Source organism: Eumetopias jubatus, unplaced genomic scaffold (assembly GCF_037043125.1).
Source record: "Eumetopias jubatus isolate StellerSeaLion01/CBP00866 unplaced genomic scaffold, mEumJub1_p1.0 scaffold_13, whole genome shotgun sequence".
Classification (NCBI taxonomy): domain Eukaryota; kingdom Metazoa; phylum Chordata; class Mammalia; order Carnivora; family Otariidae; genus Eumetopias; species Eumetopias jubatus.
In genome coordinates this window covers 18,162,420-18,180,219 of record NW_028274819.1, presented here as the reverse complement: position 1 = coordinate 18,180,219, position 17,800 = coordinate 18,162,420, and the positions used below count along the sequence as shown (strand labels likewise).

Below are 17,800 nucleotides of genomic sequence, written 5' to 3'. Positions count from 1 at the left end.
AGTCGGAAGCAGAGCTGGGATTCAAACCTAGGTCTTGAAGGAAACAGCCTTTTACTTTTTCTTTTCTTTCCTTTTAACAAGAACAACAAGAGTTATGAGCCTGGAATGAAAAATAAGATCGTGAAGAGGTCCAAAAGCCAGCCCCTGGAGCTAGCTGAGGTTTCACGAAACGTATCACCTGTTACACATGAAAACAAACACCGCCACCTGTGGCCAGCCTCTTTTTATGGATGACTGGGACAAAGTCCAGAGACCTGGCGAGCTGAGTGGCTCAGGACCAGCTTGCAGGTGCAGAGCCCCCAGATAGGCGGGCTTCCAGAGCAGAACATCCAGGCCAGGCTTTCTCATTCCACTTTCTGCCCGAGCAGGCCAGCTGAGCCCATGCGGTGAGATCAGTTGTCAACTCACCAAACTGGCTGGACCTCCAGACCTCAGGCAGGCCCCTGAGGCACAGCTAGAGGCTCAGAGACAGAGGCTCCGCCCATGCGCAGGTAGGCCGTCCAGCCCCACCCTGCTTAATCCCTACCCTCTGGCCCAGCCCTGCCCTGCTTAACCCCCACCCTCTCACCCTCAGGCATGGAGGTCTCCAGGTCAGGCATATACATTTGGAGACTGAATCAAGCCCCCTCTCACCCACCTTAGGGCTTCAGACTGTTGGTCAGGAAGGCAACAACTTCTGGATAGTGATTGTTATTATTGTAATTGGTAGCAATTATTTGACGTTTCCTGGGTGCCAGGCACTTTGCAGAGACAAGCTCACATAAGCCTTGCCATAATCCCTTAGTAAGTCCATTTTACAGGTGGGGAAGTTGAGGCACCGCGATGAAGCGATTGCTGAAGGCCACACAGCTGGTAAAGATGTGGCAGATTTGGCATCTTCAGGCAGGGAGAATGGGAGGAGTGGCCAGAGTGCCCAGCGTGGATTGAGCCCTACTGCGCCCTAGCCTGATCGTGGTTCCTCTTCATACCTCTGCAGGGTGGGTGGGTTAGTATCCCCATCTGCTGAGAAAGAGGCAGCTCCTCAATGCCTCCCAAGGTTATGTGGCCGCTCTGGCAGCTCCAGGGGTGGGGAGCAAAGGTTGTTGTGTGACCCTCCTATACCTGTCTGTGCAGAAGGAAGGCCCACTGAGCCAGGGCAGGGCAGCAGGTGCACCGGGGATGGCCGAGTCCTCCACTGTGTGCTTGGCCTTGATCTTGCTGTGTGACTTGGCCGGCTCTTGTTCTCGCCATCCCGTCCGAGAGATGCAGTGATCTCAAAGGTCTTCTGCGGAGTGGATATTGCTCCTGGAGTAAATAACCCCGGAGGGCGTGAGCCTCCAGGAAGTTGAGGAAGGAGCAGAGGTGCAGGGAGCTTCATGGGAGATTCTCTCCAGCCTGGTTCTGCTGCCCCAGGGACTCCAGGCCCACCTGCATCCCCCTGGGAGCAGAGGGGCCAGGCCATGCTAGCGGCCGGGCCTATGGCAGTGGGTCTCAACACGTTAGAATCCTCTGGAAAACTTAAAAAGATCCTAATGCCTGGTCTGTACCCCAGACCAATTTAATCAGGATCTCTGGGAGGGGGGCCCAGGCAGGAGCAAGTTGTATAACTCCCAGGGTGGGCGCCTGGGTGGCTCAGTTGGTTAAGCGACTGCCTTCGGCTCAGGTCATGATCCCGGAGTCCCGGGATCGAGTCCCACATCGGGCTCCCTGCTTGGCGGGGAGTCTGCTTCTCCCTCTGACCCTCTTCCCTCTCGTGCTCTCTATCTCTCATTCTCTCTCTCTCAGATAAATAAATAAAAAAATCTTAAAAAAAAAAAAAAAACTCCCAGGGTAATTCTGACCTATAGCCGAGATTGGGGACCACTACTCAAAGGCAAATGGGGGAAGTAGGAACCTCCTGGCTTTCCAGGATTGGTGACCCCCTGAAACCCAATGGACACACATGCCTGCCTCTCTGCATCTGGGGAGAAGGTCCACAGCTCCCACCAGCTTTTCTGACCCAGAGGAGATCAAAATCCATTCTTGGGAGGAAGCAACCACCCCTTCCCATAAACCAACAATGTCATTTTTAAGGACTGGAAACCTCCAGTTGCAGGATCAAAGAAATCTTTCCTGACCTTCTCAGACACCTTCTGGTTCCTTCTTTCTGCAAAAACATATCGTGTGCTTAGCACGTGCTTGGCACTGCTCTAGGCTCTGGGATCCAGGGCAAATGAGGCAGACATGGCCCTCCCCTGAAGGAGTCAAGTTCTCACGGGGCTCTAGATGCACTCGTGAATCAATGAGCTAACTGCAGTGAGTGGGCCATGTGACAGGCGCCCCCCCCACCCCCCAGCCTCCCCGTGTCAAAGGTGCTGTTCCTTACAGTCGGCAGGGGAACCCCCCCACCCCCCAGGATTCTGATGACTTGGTCGGGGCAGGGACAGGGTGCTGCGTGTTGGCAGGCTTTGATTCTACTGTGCAGTTGGAGGCAAGGCCTGCTGTGTAGATTCCGTGTTTGGGGAAGGCCTCTGGGAGGAGGGAACTTGGCCTATGGGAAGGGCCTGAGAAGCCAGCAGAGGGCTTTGAAGGGACCACCAGGGCAGAGGCACTGAGCTGGGCAAGGGCCTGGGGTACGGGAACCGCAGAAAAGAGTGGCCTTAGGAATGAGTGTGTGTATGAGGAGGGTTGGGAGTGCTGAGGACAGAGGAGGGGCAGGGCAATCCGGGCAGGGCTGCGTCGGTTCCATAGGAGCCTGGATTTTATGGGAAAACTGTCGGCTACATCACAATTACACGGTTGTAGACAGGGGAGTGACAAAGTCTGGCTTACAGTTTTCAAACCCCTTCCTGTGGTGTGGATAAGGGACTGGGGAGGACGGGACAGGAACTCGTGACCAGCAGGGAGCTGCCCTGGGCCAGGCAGAAGGTGAGATTTGGCCGGGTGAGGTGCTGGACTGGAGGAGACACTTTTGGGGTATGGGATGAGCGGGAGGAGGGAAAGCGTGGCTCCTAGGTGTTTGGTCTGGGCCATCCCCCACCCCTCCCCTGCCAGGAACCCTGCAGCACTTAAAATCCTTAGCACCGGCCCCCCAGGTACCCTCGAGAGCCTCTGGTCTGGCGTTTCCTAAGAGGTGCTCCATGTGGTGTTGAGGGCTGTCAAGTGAAAAATGGCTTCAGCTCAGCAGTGCTGCTGCTGGGCATCTTGGAGAGGTGAACGGCCTGACGTGCGGGTGGCTCTTGGCGAGAAGTGGCACTCCACAGACCGGGTGACAGCAAAACCTTCTGTTCTCAACAGGGCATCTTCTAGGACCCCTGATCTGAGGAGCCACTCCCAAAAACACTGCTCTGGTGCCAGCCCATCATTGGACAGGTGAGGTGGCAGGCCCACGGAGGGCGGTCACCAGGCCGGGTCTCGTCCCTCGTGTTCTGCCAGAGCAGGGACTGAGCCTGCACCTCCCTACCCGGGGCCTGCAGGTGCCATGCCATCACATAACTCCCTTCCCCCAGGCTGTCTGGGGACGCGCAGGTTCTAGGATCAGGCTGGAGGGCTCCTACCCCATCCTTAGGGGAGGGACAAACCAAGCCTCCTACCCTACAGGTGCAAATTCACAGGTGCCCAACAGACAAGGAGTTCTCTTGAAGGCACCAGCTCTTCCCCAGTCCCACGTCCTGTACACAGGGGCTTCTGGGAAGGTGAAGGAGCCTTGGCAGCAGGTCCTGGCCCTCAGAGCTGGCTCAGGGTGCTCACCCCACAAAACCTCCACCCCACCCCTTGGGTGAGGACAGAAGAGGCCTGAAAATAGAGTTTTAGCTGACGCAGGGGCAGTGGGTATCAGACCCCTTTCAGGTGGCTGAGTGTATGAAAGTCCTGGTGTTTTATGTGGAAGTCCCTCCTCCCTTCACCCCTCCATCCCTGCATCTCTCCATCTCTCCATTCTCCTGTCTACCCATCCCTCCATCCAGCCATCGTTCCACCCCTCCATTCCCCATCCATTCATTCCTCCATCCCTCCATCCATCTGTCCATCATCCCTCCATCCAGCCATTGCTCCATCCATCGCTCCATCCAGCCACCATCCCATCTTTCATTAGGCAGCATTTGCTGGGAGCCTTCTTTGTTCTCCTAAAGAATACATAGTCTTTCCTCTCAAGGTATCACATTTCACCGGGGAGAATGGGACAGTTAAGTAGAGAATTACTGTATAGCATCAGGGATTAGCATAGTAACCTCCATTTATTGAAAGGCTACCACATGCCAGGCATTTTATTTTATCCACATTATCTAATTTAACCTCTGGACAAATCTTCCAAATAGGTTTTATTTTCCTCCTCTCACAAATGAGTAAGGTGAGGCTCAGAGAGGTTAAGTCGTTTGTCCGAGATCACACAGCTAGGAGGTGAGAGAATTACATTCCTACCCAGGCAGTCTACTGCCCGAGCCTGTTCTGGGAACTGATCCAGTATCCCAAAGCTATTGGAAGGAAGCAGAGAGGGAGCATGGCTAACCGACACGCGTGTTGGCAGGGCCAGCATGACGATGGTGGTAGAGACAAGGCTGGCTGGAGTAGGAGGCTTCCTGGAGGTGATCTCTGAAGTCAGTCTTGAGGGATGAGTGGGAATTAGTAAAATATCAGCACAGTAATTTCATTGTATGAATTGATTTGGCATAAAATTATATATTTGGTCAATTTAAGTTGTAGCTGCTTAGAAATGGACAATTTACCTGCTATAAAGTATAACATAAAATCAGAACCTCCTTCCTCTTGCTCAGACAGCTACCAGTGGCTACTCTGGAATTTTCCAATCAGATGTGCATGCGTGTCATTCCCTTGTGTTGTTGGCGGTCTATATAGCTTGCAGGGAAGCAGGGGCAGACCCTCCAGTGTTTACAGAAAGTGTATACCCAGAAGCATAACACCGGGGGACATTCCCTTTGTTTAATTTCATCTGCGGATGAAACCCTCACCCCTTACTTGTTCCACAAGTGCTGAGAAAGGCCTGCCCCAGCCCTGGCCCACTGTGCCCCCGACCGTACCAGCCACCGACCTCACTCTGTGGAGGCGGGTTCAGTTAGGACCCTCACTCTACAGGTGAGGGGATCGGGGACCTGCAAGGCCCTTCCCTATGGCCATGTGCTGGCAGAGCCAGTATTTGACCCCTTACCCCGGGGTCCTTTGTCTTCTGTCTCCCACGTGCAATTCCTTACACTCAGTACTTGCCACCAGCTCGCTTGCCCCCCCAGGATCTCAAGCTAACGGTGGTCCTGACCCTTGCTGCTTCTTACAGACACACGGGTGTATGTCACTGGATCCCCTGCACTGGGGGCTGGCAAACTTGTTCCAGAACGGGCCAGGGAGTAGATGTTCTAGGCTTGTGGGCCCAGTGGCCTCTGTCGTAACGTCCACTCTACTGCCTTAATGCGGGAGCGGCCGGGGGACAAGACATAAGCCAGGGGGTGTGGCAACTTTACTTAGGGCCATGAAAGTGTGACTTTCCTGGGCTACAAAACCTTCTTTTTATTTTTTTCCAACTATTTAAAAATGTGAAATCTGTTCTTAGCTCACAAGTTGTACAAAACACAGGCGGCGGGTTGGATTTGATTTACAGACCCAGTTGGCCACCCCCTGCCCTATACCGGCCCTTATTCCCATCTCATAGATGAGAAGACTGAGGCTCAGATCCTCCCAGGCCCTCTGAATCCAACTTTGGTGGGGGAGGGGGGTCCCTGAAGTTGATGCCACACCCCATCATGGTGTGACCTGGGCATGTTCTCAGCCTGAGCTGACCCCCCGGGCTTCTTGGAACTGCCCATCGTCTGCTCCGTGTTGCTTTGAGGGGGAAACGTCTGTACTTGGAGGGAAGAGAGACTTTGCATCCTTGGGCAGCGTGCCCTGGAGCCGCCATCCCAGGCTCTGGTGCTCAGCACCTTCTCCTCCCCCAGGTGATTCCCAGGTAGCCCGTGGGCCTGCGTGGTTTGGCCAAACGGCCTGCCAGTTCATGGGGCTGCCTGGCTCCTGTTCTAGCATCTGAGCTCACCCAGCTGCCTCTTGGAGAGGATGGGGGGGCCCGAGGGGCTAGGCGGCCTGGGTTCCGTCCTTGCTGGTCCATGTACTAGTGATTTGGGGCAAGCTCCTTCACCCCCTCTGTGCCTTAGTTTGCTCATAGGACACTGAATGGCTTCCCCCGACGCCTGGTACAATTTGTGCAAGTGCCCGAGACCAGCGAGGTTGCTCAGAGTCTGGAGCATCAGGGAATACCAGCTCAGCAGCCTCCGCCGCCTCCTTGCCCACCCGGGAATCCCAGCCATCCCCACCGGTCCCTTTATACCCTCGAGGCCACTCTCCGGAAGGACGCACTTCACAGGGGACAGATCTTGGGCTCTGGAGCCCACCCCTGCTTGCTGGCTGTGTGACTTGGATGAGATCCTTCACCTCTCTGAGCCTCGGCCCCCAGGGATGGGAATACCTCCCTTACCTCCTGGGCACAGGAGGATTGAACGGGATGACACACGCTGGAGGCCGCCTGGAGTCACTGCCATTCGCTGGCAGCTACTCCTCACTCAGTGGGCCCAGAAATCACTCTCGTCCACAGACTGCCCATTTCTGAGCACCCACAAGCCTGTGAGGCTGCCCTGGCAGGCCAGCCTGAGCAGAGGACGTGGGAGCGGAACATGTAGAAACTCCCTTCCGGTACTCTCTAGAAGCAGGCAACGGTTGCCAAAGACCATTTGCGTACTTTTCCAATTGCACAAGAACCCGGCGCACGCCACTCAGGCCCTTGGCCACTGCTAGAGCGTAGTCGGTGAGGTTCTTCCAGTAAAAGGGTGACCTTTCTGTAGACTGCTTGGGGCTCAGCCTGGGTCACTTACTGGGAGGAGACCCAGCCAGGCAAGCAGGCCCAGGTAGGAATGAAAAAACGTGCCACCGCCGTGCGAGAATCTTTCCTCCGCTGCTCTTCTGTTCTTCGCAAATTTACGCAGAGCCTCTGGTCTGTCGAGCGCTGTGGTGGAGGGGAACAGTAACGCTCCTTTATGCGGACCATCCCCTGCAGGGCTCCCTCAGGCCAGCCTGGGTCCGGGATCGCAGATCTCTAGACCTCCTGACTCAGGGGAGCCCTTGTTTGCCCCACCCTGGGTCTGAGGTAGGCCCCGGGTGGACTGACCGAGGCCAGACTTCCCTGGCTCCCGAGTCCCTGTTTTCCCTGCATTTCTCAGACCCAAGCTTTGGACGCTGGTGGCCTGGAAGAGCCATTCAGTCTAACCTCCCCATGTAGCACTTGAATCCCCGAAAGTGTTTCCTCACACTTGGCTTCCATGCCACTTGTGACGGGGTGTTCATTACCACCCAGACAGCCTTTTCCTTCTTTGGACAGCTTTGGCTTCATGTTGTGCCCCAATCTGACCCACAGCAAGGCAGCTAGAGAAAATTCTCTCGAATTGAGATGGATCCAACACCAAACTGGACCCCCTGGGAGGTAGTGAGCCCTCCCTCTTAAGCCCCCTCCCCTCTCCTTGGAGGTATAGAAAGTCAAAGCTGAGCTCCCCCTGGCAAGGGTGATTGAATGTGATTATTTCCAGAGAAGGCCGAGGGGACCTCCTTATGGACAGGGGATATTCACAAGGCTCAGGACTGCCTTTTACCCTTGGAGGAGGAGGAAGGGGTGAAGCCTACCCCTCCTTCCCTCTGCTCTGTGGCCTGCTCCCCTGCCCCCTCCCGCATAGGGCCTGTGGGAACAGGACTGGGCCCTATGCCTGCCTGCTTCCCTGCCCCCAAGGCCAGCTGTCCCATGCAGCTGCCCTGGCCGCAGCTGCCCGGCACTGGTCCTGTCACCCCGCAGGGCCTGAGAGCCGGCTGCTGTCATTCCTGGATTGTATGGCTTTGGGGAGGGGGTGAAGGCAGCAAGCTTCCCTCTTTCTCCTTGAGTCCTGCCCTGGCCTGGGGTCCATCAGTGTGGAGAGACGCATCAGTGTGCTCTGTTTCAAAAGCACGAGTGTATCACCCAGAATGACAGTGAGAAATTGGCAACAAAAGTGTGTCTAATCCTAGAGTATTGGTTACATGTGTTGTGATATGTCTGTATCTGGGACTTTAACCCTAGGATCCTTGGGGGCTCCTGAATGGGCTTAATGGGGCCTCTGAACCCCCAGAAATTATATGTAAAATGCTGCCTATACATGAATTTTCTGGAGGAATCCGACCCTCCAAAATGTAAAATGATCTACAGTATGGAATCCTATGCAACATGTGAAGTTATGTTGTAGAGCATTTTACCAGCATACACAGAGAGTATATTGTCGAATGAAAAAAAGCAGGTTACGAATCGCTCTATATAGTAAGAGCCCAGTTTTGTTTAAAACCATCTGTGAAACACACATGCTGCAAGTTTAGCTACTAAAATGACAGTTTTTATCTCTGGGGTGAGAGAAAGAATTTTTTTAATTAGTGTTGTTCTGTTGAATGTTCTATTCGTTCGCTGCTCGACAATGCATACTTGTTCCCTTTGTGAGGCAATGGTGCAGGGAGCACTCGGTCCCTTTTCTGAGAGGCTGGAACTCTCTTTCTCCCCAGGCAGCCCCCTGGCCCCAGGGCTGCAGATCCGTGCCACAAGCCACTGTCTCACCTCTGGGGCTCCAGCAGTCACCTGCTAACGTCCTGGCCACCTGACTTTGACCAGCATCCATCTGGGTATTTCCAAAGCCCGTGAGGGTCTTACGTCATTTCCCTGCAGGCCCTGCCTGGTCGAGGGGCCAGTCCAGACTCCCAACTGTCAAACATCAAACAACTGAGATGGCCTGTAGGCCTACACTTTCTAGCTGTGTGGCTTTGGGCCAGTCATCTAACCTCTCTGGGCCTCAGGGTGCCATAAAATGGGACCTCATGTTAGTACCTCCCCCGGGATTGCTGTGAGGATGTGCTGGGATGATTTGGGGCCAGCAGGTCACTGCCTGTCAGCTTCGTTCCCCTTTCCTCTTGGCCTTGACCTACCTGCCTTCTCTCTTTCTGCCAGGGAGCTCCTGGACCAGCAGGATGGGGTCAGCCTGTATCAAAGTCACCAAATACTTTCTCTTCCTCTTCAACTTGCTCTTCTTTGTAAGTATGACCAGCACCAGCCAACCGCCTCCCACGGAGACTCTTCCCTGGGGCAGTGCAGCTGAGACCCTCCAGAGACTCCAGGCCAGGGATGGGGTGGGGGGGGGCGGTCAGTGGGGGCTGAAGACGGACCATTGGGAATGGAACCATGTGGGGCCAGCCAGGAGATTGCCTGCATTCCAGCTGGTTCTGTGGCGGAGCACTGATGCTTCTCCCAGCTGTCGCCTCTGCTGGGGTCCTGAGGTCTGGGCCAGTCAGGGTTAGAGGTGGGCATGGGTGGGGAAGAGCCCCCAGGGTGTTCCCTAACTCATCAGTAGGGAGTTCTCTGAAATCTTTCTCACGATGTGCTGGCCCCCTACCGTCCTGTGCCCGCTCTGAAGGTCTTGCTGTTAACAGCTGCCCCCGCCACCCGCACCCCCACCGTGGGGGATGTACCCACACACCCCAGAGAGTGTGCAAGAGAGGCAGGCTTGGGGCCGGAGTGGGGACATGGTCCCCCTTCTCCAGACACACCCTGACAGGCCCCACCTCGGGTCCCTGAGCCATGGGGCTGCCCAGATGTAAGCCCGGTGCACATCTGGAGCTGGTTTTCCTGGGGCCTCAGTTGTCCTCTCGGGCCTGGCACTGACTGACTCCTCTTGCTTAGATTTGCCAGGATGATGGTGTGTGTGTGTGTGTGTGTGTGTGTGGTTGTGTATGTGAGTGAGAGTGTGTGTATGAGTGTGTGTGTGTGATGGGGCGAGGGAGAGTGTGATGCATGTGTGAGTGTGCATGTATGTGAATGTGTGTGCATGAGTGTGTGTTATGGGGCAAGGGGAGAGTGTGATGTGTGTATGAGTGTGTGAATGTGTGTATGCATGAGTGTGTATGTGATGGGACAGGAGTGTTGTGTATGAGTATGCATGTGTGTGTGCATGAATGTGTGTGATGGGGCAGGGGGAATGTGTGTGCATATGTGTGTGCATGAGCGTGTGTATGTGTAACTGAGCGTGCACGTGTGCATGCATGAGTGTGTGATGGGGCAGGGGGAGTGTGTGTGAGTGTGCCTGTGTATGAATGTGTGTGATGGGGCAGGGGGAGTGTGTGATATGTGGGTGAATGTGCCCGTGTGTGTGTGTATGTGATGGGGCAGCGGGAGCGTGTGTGCATGTGTGAGTGTGCCCGTGTGTGTGTGTGTGTGTGTGTGTGTGTGTGATGGGGCAGGGGGAGAGGCCTTCCTAGGCGCAGGGAAGTGCTCAGGGCTGTGTCTTCTCTGTGTTGCTGGTTCACCCTCTACTGTTCAAAAATCAGGCTGAAAAATAAAGATGTTTGTTATGACCCAATTTTATTTTTAAAAAGTGCACACATACATGAGTATTTTTGAGAGGAGAAGAAAATGCCTCTGAATGTTCATTTTGGGATTCCTGAGAATTTGGATTTTATTCTTTATGCTTTTCTGCATTTTCCAAATTTCTACAACAGACACGGATTACTGGGGAAAAGACGTTTTACATTACAAGTTACATAGGATCGTAGACAGTTTGGGAAATAATCATTCTAGATTTCCCCTCTTAACTGTACCCCGACACACAGATACAAGCGTGTTCCCGGCACACGCAAACACACACATGCGTGCGGACCGCTGGGGTGCCGCCTGCCCTGCCGTTGTCCACCCTGGCTCTAGCCCCGGCCCCCTCCTCAAGGATGGTGCTGAGGCCTTGCTGTGGCTCTCCACGTCCTCCACGGATGGCAGCTAGGCCTGGAAGCTACCTGGGGGCAGGGCCTGGGCACCTGGGCTTCCCCAGCTAGGATAGGTCCCTCCTGGCTGGACCAGGGCTCTGGAAAACAGTTGGCCACACAGCCGGAGCCCAGCCTTCCCTGGCAAGTGCTTGGCTCCTGGGCCTCAGCCTGGCTTCCAGGGCCAGCTGGCCAGGACTGGGGAACAGGAGGGTCACAGTGCTGTGCTTCTAACCCTGGGGATCCTAGGGATTGGAGAGAGGGGCGTGGGCGACAGCCTAGGAGGTGAGGGGGCTTGCAGTCTAGCGGCCCAGACAGCCCACACACCCCATGCCGCGGGAGGGGGGGGTGGAGACTTCGTGGAGAAAGGAAACAGGGTTGATGGTTTTGGCCACAGGAAAGGAAACAGGGTTGATGGTTTTGGTCCCTTCTCTTCCAGCTCCTTGCCTGCCCGGTGGAGCCAGAGACTGGAAAAGCTTGTCTCTGGCCAGAGCTTTGGGGGCTGGCGGGAGTCCTGTGTTAACCCTCTCTGTGCTGGGGCAGAGATGGCCCATCAGGATGTGGGGAGGGCTGGGCAGGGAGAGGGGGAGCTTTTTATCACAGGAGGGTGAGGGGAAAGGATAGACTTCCAGGGACAGTGAACATTGGTTCGTCCACTCATTCATTCATCACTCGTTCACCAAGTGGGTATTTGACACCTCTGTATGCAGACCCTGGTTGCGGGTGCCAGGCAGACACTCACTGGCAGGAGAGCCATGGTTTCTGCGCTGGGGCCTCTGTTCTGCGGGGTGGTGGGCTCCAGTCAAGTACTATTCAAATGGATGATAAAAAGGCAGCTGTTCAGGGTGCTGGGTGTGAAGGTTACGGTCCCCAGGGGAGCAGATAATAAGGCAGCTGATCTTGTGGGGATGGTCAGCGGAAGCTCCCTGGAGTTAGATGAGGTGGGTGGGGAGAGGAGTTCTGGGAGAAGCAGCAAAGTCCAGTGTGGGGAGTGGGGCAGAGTGTGGGGCTCTGGGGTGCTGGCTGTGCCGGCCTTCCAGGAAGGATCCTGCTCTCTGTTTTATGCACATCGGGATGCGGTTATATGATCAGACTTGTGGTTTGGAAAGTTCGCTCTGGTGGCCTGTGTGCTTGCTTATGCGCACACATACACGTGTACATCCTTGCTTGCACCCCCTCCTGGCCCCAAACTTCCCAGAAAATTGCCTCGTCAGCTTTTCTGAGGTTCACAGAAACCCAGGAGCTGCTGATGCTGTGCTGTTCCAGGGGAAGGACGCTGGTGTGAGGGTCCTGGCTCCTGGCTGGGCCCTGTCAGGAGATTCTGGTGGAGCTGGGGGGGGGGGGTGCCCCATGGTTCCAGTCTTGGTTCACTGAGAAAGAGGGGGCCACAGTGCCTCCCCCGTTCTGGCTGGCCGCCTAGCTGGGCCTCTTCCTGGCTGGCCCACAGCCTCGGGGCTGGTCTAGCCACTCCAGATGGCAGTCTTTGGACATGAGACCCACAGAGGCACTCCTGGGCTGGTGCCGGGGACTTCCTTCGTGGGTGCTTAGAGGTGAGCTGAGGAGATTAGCTGGGCCGTCCCAGGGGGATTTCGATTTCCTTGGGGTTGTGTTTGCCCAGAGGGAATTTTCTGCCCTGCCCAATGAGGGCAGGAGGTGAGCCGGTCAGGGGCTCTGCCACACAGCTCTAAGGTGCGCAGGAGCAGACCATGGGCCCAATGCCTGGCCGTTGGCCATCTGTGCCATGAGCTGCGGGCTCGGGGTGGGCCGGGCCTCAGGAATCTTTGGGAACCAAACTCCCAGGTTCTATAAAGTCCCCCTTCATCTTGGCAAGCTGTGTCGTTCTGAGGCACCCCTACCCGAGGGCGGACCCTTCCCCTCAACAGAGCCTCAAGTAGCCTCCCTGTCCCGAGAAACTGGCTTTCCAGGTGAAGACCCAGGATGGGTCCCAAGTATCCTGCAGCTAGCGTGAGCCACCATCTGGCCTGGAGTAATCGTCAGATCTGGCTTCGAGCTCCTGAAGGATGGAATGGGTGACCTTCGGGGAGGTCAGGGCCTCTGTGTCCCCATCTGTAACAGGACAATAACAGGGCCCACTGGCAAGGAGGGAGGAGGGGACAGGTGGCCTGCTGGGAGACACTGGGGAAGAATGTAGGGTCATCAGCAGCTGCTGTTGTCTTTACGGGGGCCCAGACTAGGGTAGGGTGAGTGAGGTCCACGCTTGGGAATGAGAAACAGCATTGCAATGTGCCCTATCAAGGCTCTGCTCCTTTTTAAAAGGAAAAAAAAAAATCACAGTACTGATCCCACCTTTATTGAAAAGTTTGATATTTTGTTCATCATGGATTTTTTTTAAAAATTAATTTTGGTTTTTAAAACATCATTGCTGTAAATTCTTATTTATCTTGGTTACTGAGTTTTTTCATGTCCCCTTAATTTTTATGCCCAAGGCAAGCGCCCTGTTCACCTTACTCTGGGCCTTACTCTGGGCCCAGTAGAGCAAGGCTGATTGAGCCCCTTGCTCTACCCCACGCTGAAGGCTTTATCAGCAGCTGCTTGCCTTGCAGAGTAGGGGATGATGGCTGAAGTGGGAACCCAGGGCCCATGATAGAGGCGGGTGGTGACATGGTAGGACTCTCAGGGTGGCTTATTCCTCAGGTGGGCTCAGGCCAGGCCCCAGGTGAAGGCCAGTGTTGTGGGATGTGGGTCTTGGCTGGGTTCCAGTTGGGGAGATGGGCTCAGGCTAGGGGCCTTGCAGATGATGGGAGGGGGAAGGAAGCAGGGAATCCCTCGGCCTACCCCAGCCACTTGCTCCACATCTGCCTTTCGGTTCCTGCTTTTCCAGTGGGTTCCTGAGCTCATTCATTTCCTGAACACTCAACCCCTGTGCTATAGGCCCCCCGGGCATATGGAGGAGCTTCTTGCAACCCAGCCCTTGCCCTCAGGGAGCTTGCAGTCCAGCCAGAGAGAGACACACAGTATATTAAAGCCCCTGGGAATGGCTATTAAGGAGGGTCCAAGGGTGGTTGCCACCTTAGTCTGCCTGGGGGAGTCAGGAGGGCTCCCGTGGAAGGTGGCCTCTGAGCTGAGCTCTGAAGGGCAAGTGGGCTTTGATGTTCATGTCCATGCGGGATTTTTCCCAGAGCTTGTTTGGGATGTCCTCAGCCACTGAGCTGGGCTAGAGTGGAGGCGATGAGCATGGGAGAGGGCTAGGAGGTAAAGTCGGAGGGTACCCCTGGAAGGAGGCTGCACCCCTCAAAGCTAATAGGCTTGGTTTGACCACATGTGGGCATGGGGTAGGGGAGGTGGGAGGCAGAAAGGACTCCCCACACATGGCCCTGCTGTGAAGACTTGGGGTGTGGGGCCTGAGGATGGAGGTGGTGCATGCCCCCGGGTCCTCCTGGCCTGGCTGCAGGGGCAGCTGGGCAGGGCCCTCTCAGGCCCCCACTGACTGTGCCTTCTCTTTCCAGATCCTAGGCGCGGTGATCCTGGGTTTCGGGGTGTGGATCCTGGCTGACAAGAGCAGTTTCATCTCTGTGCTACGTAAGGGCCCCTCCAATCTCCCTGCCCGGCTGGCTCTGGAGCGGTGGGACCAGGGCAACGGGCAGGGCTGCTCCACAAGAACTTGAACCTCACAGCAGGTCACTTTTCAGCTGCCCTCAGGGCCTCACCCAGGTCCTGCGCTGACCGCTCTGCCCTGGGCCCCCTCTGCAGAGGTTTTCGGGAGGAATTTTCCCTTCCTCCCCACACAAAGCTGCTGTTGTCTGGAGAATGCTGGGGGTTGAGGGAGGCTTGCTCTCCCAGCCCGGCCCCTTTCCCTCAGCCCTAACCTCGAGAAAGCCTCTTACAGTCTCTGTCCCTCCATTTGCGAGCTCAGCAAGATGTGGGCCACAGTCCGGCCCCGGTCAGTTCAGAGAAATGTAGGAAAGGGCGGGAAAGACAGGTCGTCAGGAGTCAATGACGTGCCCACTGTGTGCCCAGTGCTGGCTAGATTCGTCGGGCCTCTGGACTGCAGAGGAAGCCACCGGCGCAGCATCCGTGGTCTGTGTTCATTATGAGGCAGGCACGGGGCCAAGCATTTTGCACGTGAAAATTGCCTTAATCCCTCGGTAGCCCTGTGAGGTAGGAACTGTTCTAGTCCTGCCTTACAGGTGAAGAAATGAGGCTCAGAGAAGTGATGTCCCTGGCTCACATTCACAGAGCTTCCAGTGATAGGTGGGAGACTTGAACCCCCAGAGCTTTGGTCCTAAATGCTGCCCGTGGTAGGGTGAACCACAGCATGCAAGCCCCTTCTCTCACCCTTGAAGCAGGAGGAAAGAAGCCCAAGGCACTCCTGTACAGATGATAAGAGCCTCTCCAGGTCTACTTGCAGCCTCCTCCAGGAAGCCTGCCAGGCTTGCTGCACTGATCTCATGGATGCCCTGAGGTGGAAGGGAGGCACAGCTGAGGGCCCCAAGTAGCACAGTGATGCCGCTCCCCTCAGTGAGTGCATCCTTGGCTCACTTCCCTCCCAGCTGCTGCTGAGGCAGCAGGTTTGGACTCAGGCCCACGACAGCTGCTTGATTTGAATAAAGCGGAACCAGGCTAGGATGGGTGATGGAGAGGCCACACCTGTCACTGTGGCCCCAGGGGGCTAGGCCTCCCCTCAGACCTGAAAGGAAGCAAGGATGATCCACCCTCCAGCCACATCCGATACAGCCTGGGGCTGTTAGCCCTGCCTCCTGCTGGGGTGGAGGGCTGCAGAATGTTCTCCCATTCTGGGGCTAGGGTCTGCATTTCCCACCCCAGCAGGATGCCCATGCTCCCCAGGCCTTTCCAACATGGGACACATCCGCTTCCGCCCTTATTAGGCCCAGGCTTCCTGCTTCCTGGCTGTGGCCAACACCCAGCAGGTACTGCGCCAGGGGGCAAAGTCTCAAGGCCCAGCTCACCCACTGTATCTCTGTCCACTGCACCTTGCCCCAGGCCCCAGGAACCTCCTACTGCTCCTCCCGCCTCCTCCCTGTTCAGCTCGCAGACTCCCCGAGCCGCCAGAATGCAGAGGTGCCCTAGATGTGCCCAGAGTGTTTCCACAAATACAAAGGCCCCAGGCCCCCCCCAAGGGGATCTGACTCCATTGGTGTGTGGGCAGGGGCCTCGAGCATTGTGGTTTTTAAAAAGCTCCCCAGGTGATTCCCAGGCAGCCAGGGTTCAGAAGCACTGATCTAGCAGAGGAAAAAGACTTGCTAAGAATCACACAGCAAGTGAGGGTCAGGGCTGGGACCCAGGGCTCCTGACCTACCATGTACGTTCCAGGCTGGTGTGACAGAGCTCTCCCCTCACCTGAGTCCACGGGGCGAGGTGTTGCTGTGCCCATTTCACAGTGGAGGAAACCAAAGCACAGGAGGGGAGTTAACTTGTCCCAGGAAACACAGCCAGGAGGGGGAGCTGGGATATGAACAGAGGGCATGGCTCCTGAGCCCCCATACCCTGAGCCCCTGTATTGCAGGGTTTCACACTCACCACACAGTCCTGCCTTAACCAGAGCAAGCAAGTGCCGTGGTCAGGAGCACAGACTCTGGAGCCGGGCTGCCATGGTTCGAATCATGGCTCTGCTGCCTCCTAGCTGGGTGATCATGGGCAAGTTACTTCACTTCTCTGGGCCTCTTCATCTAGAAAATGGGGATAATAATAGAATATATCTCATGAGGTTGTTGTGAGAAATGAAATGAGTTAATATAGGAAAAGCGTTTAGAACAGCTCCTACTAACTAGTCAACCCTACAGAAGTGATGAAGTTGATAATAACATCTTGAAGTAGGATTTAGTTCCATTTCACAGAGAAGGAAATAGAGGCCCAGGCTCAGAGCTCGTTCGCAGCAGAGCTGGGATGAGAACCCCTTTCTTGTTGCCTTCGGTCCCTTTCATTTGGGGCCACTTCTACCTTGCTGGTACCTGCCAGGCCCGGCAGGACCCCGATGTTTCTGCCATGCACAGTGGAGGGCCAGCCCAGAATGTCCACTTGTCCCCTTCCTAAGTCAGGTTGCTCAGACTGGGGCCAGCCTGAGACCCTGGGTGCGGTCAGGGACTGGTGTCCACTAGATGTTCTGAGAAGCTGAGACCCCGCAGCTGGGCTGGCCTCCTGGGGGAGAAGCTGAGTTGGGGGGTCTCAGCCCTGGGTCTTGCCTGCTGGGCCCCCAGGTGGCCTCTTAGCCTGCCTGGGCTTCAGGGCTCTTAGGGACAAATCAGGATGTAAATCCACCCTCATGGGCCTGTTGTGGAAATGAAGCAGATGATTCGGATAAAGGGCCTTGTTCAGGCTGGCACGCAGTGGATTCCAGACTGTGCCAAATTTCTTTTCTCTGGGAGTCGTCCCTGGGAGGAACCCAAACCCAGGAAGCTTCGAAAGAGTGGCATTGGATGGCTTCCTCCTGGCTATGCTGGTTGCTGAGAGCAGGGTGCTGAGGGCCTAGAATGAAAATGGGGGCTCAGTGCCAGGAGCCCCCCACACTCACCCCAGCAGGTCCCCACCATGCCCGCCCAGCCTGCCTGGGGGGCTCCTGTGAGGAGCTGGGTGGAGGCAGCCCTGCCCTGGCACCCTGAGAGCAGGGTGGGCTGGCCAGGGCTCTTCCTGAGTTCAGAACATTCTGTCTGTGACCAGGAAGTTGAGCTGAATCGGGCCCTCCTCTCCACCCACACTTCAGCTTTGTAGTTACTGCTTAAGGGCACTAAGGCGGCCTGGGTGGCTGGGGGCGGGGTGGTGGACCTCAGCTTCTCCCGAGCCCCCCAGGGAGCCGGCCAGCGTCCTCCCTGCTGATGGCCGCTTGTACCAGCCCTGGCCATGCCCTGCTTAGGAGAGCACATTAAAATGGCAGATTCCAGGTGGTCTCCCAGGAAAGTCTGTCCAGTTGTGACGGACCCAGGAATCTACATCCTTAGGAGGTTCCCCTGATCCGCTAATGCACTCCAGGCTGCTCTCCAGCTTTCTGGAAACATCCTGTCTCGGCCGCCTCCCGGAGAGTGCAGGGGCTGTTGTGGGAGGAGTCTGCCGCCCATTGCCA

General features: G+C 56.0%; 1 protein-coding gene across 4 annotated transcripts in view; it reads left to right on the top strand.

The window, feature by feature from the left end:
• Positions 1 to 17,800, top strand: part of CD82 (CD82 molecule) — a 49,769-nt gene that overhangs the window by 16,226 nt on the left and 15,743 nt on the right. For 2 of the 4 annotated variants that reach the window (XM_028111150.2, XM_028111149.1), the window contains 2 exons: positions 8,966 to 9,048; positions 14,232 to 14,304. In XM_028111150.2, the coding sequence (XP_027966951.1) occupies positions 8,986 to 9,048; positions 14,232 to 14,304 (136 nt within the window). In that variant the 5' untranslated portion in view covers positions 8,966 to 8,985. Of the gene's footprint in view, positions 1 to 472; positions 492 to 3,255; positions 3,331 to 8,965; positions 9,049 to 14,231; positions 14,305 to 17,800 lie in introns of those variants that run through there. The other 2 variants (XM_028111152.1, XM_028111151.2) reach the window with 2 other exon arrangements.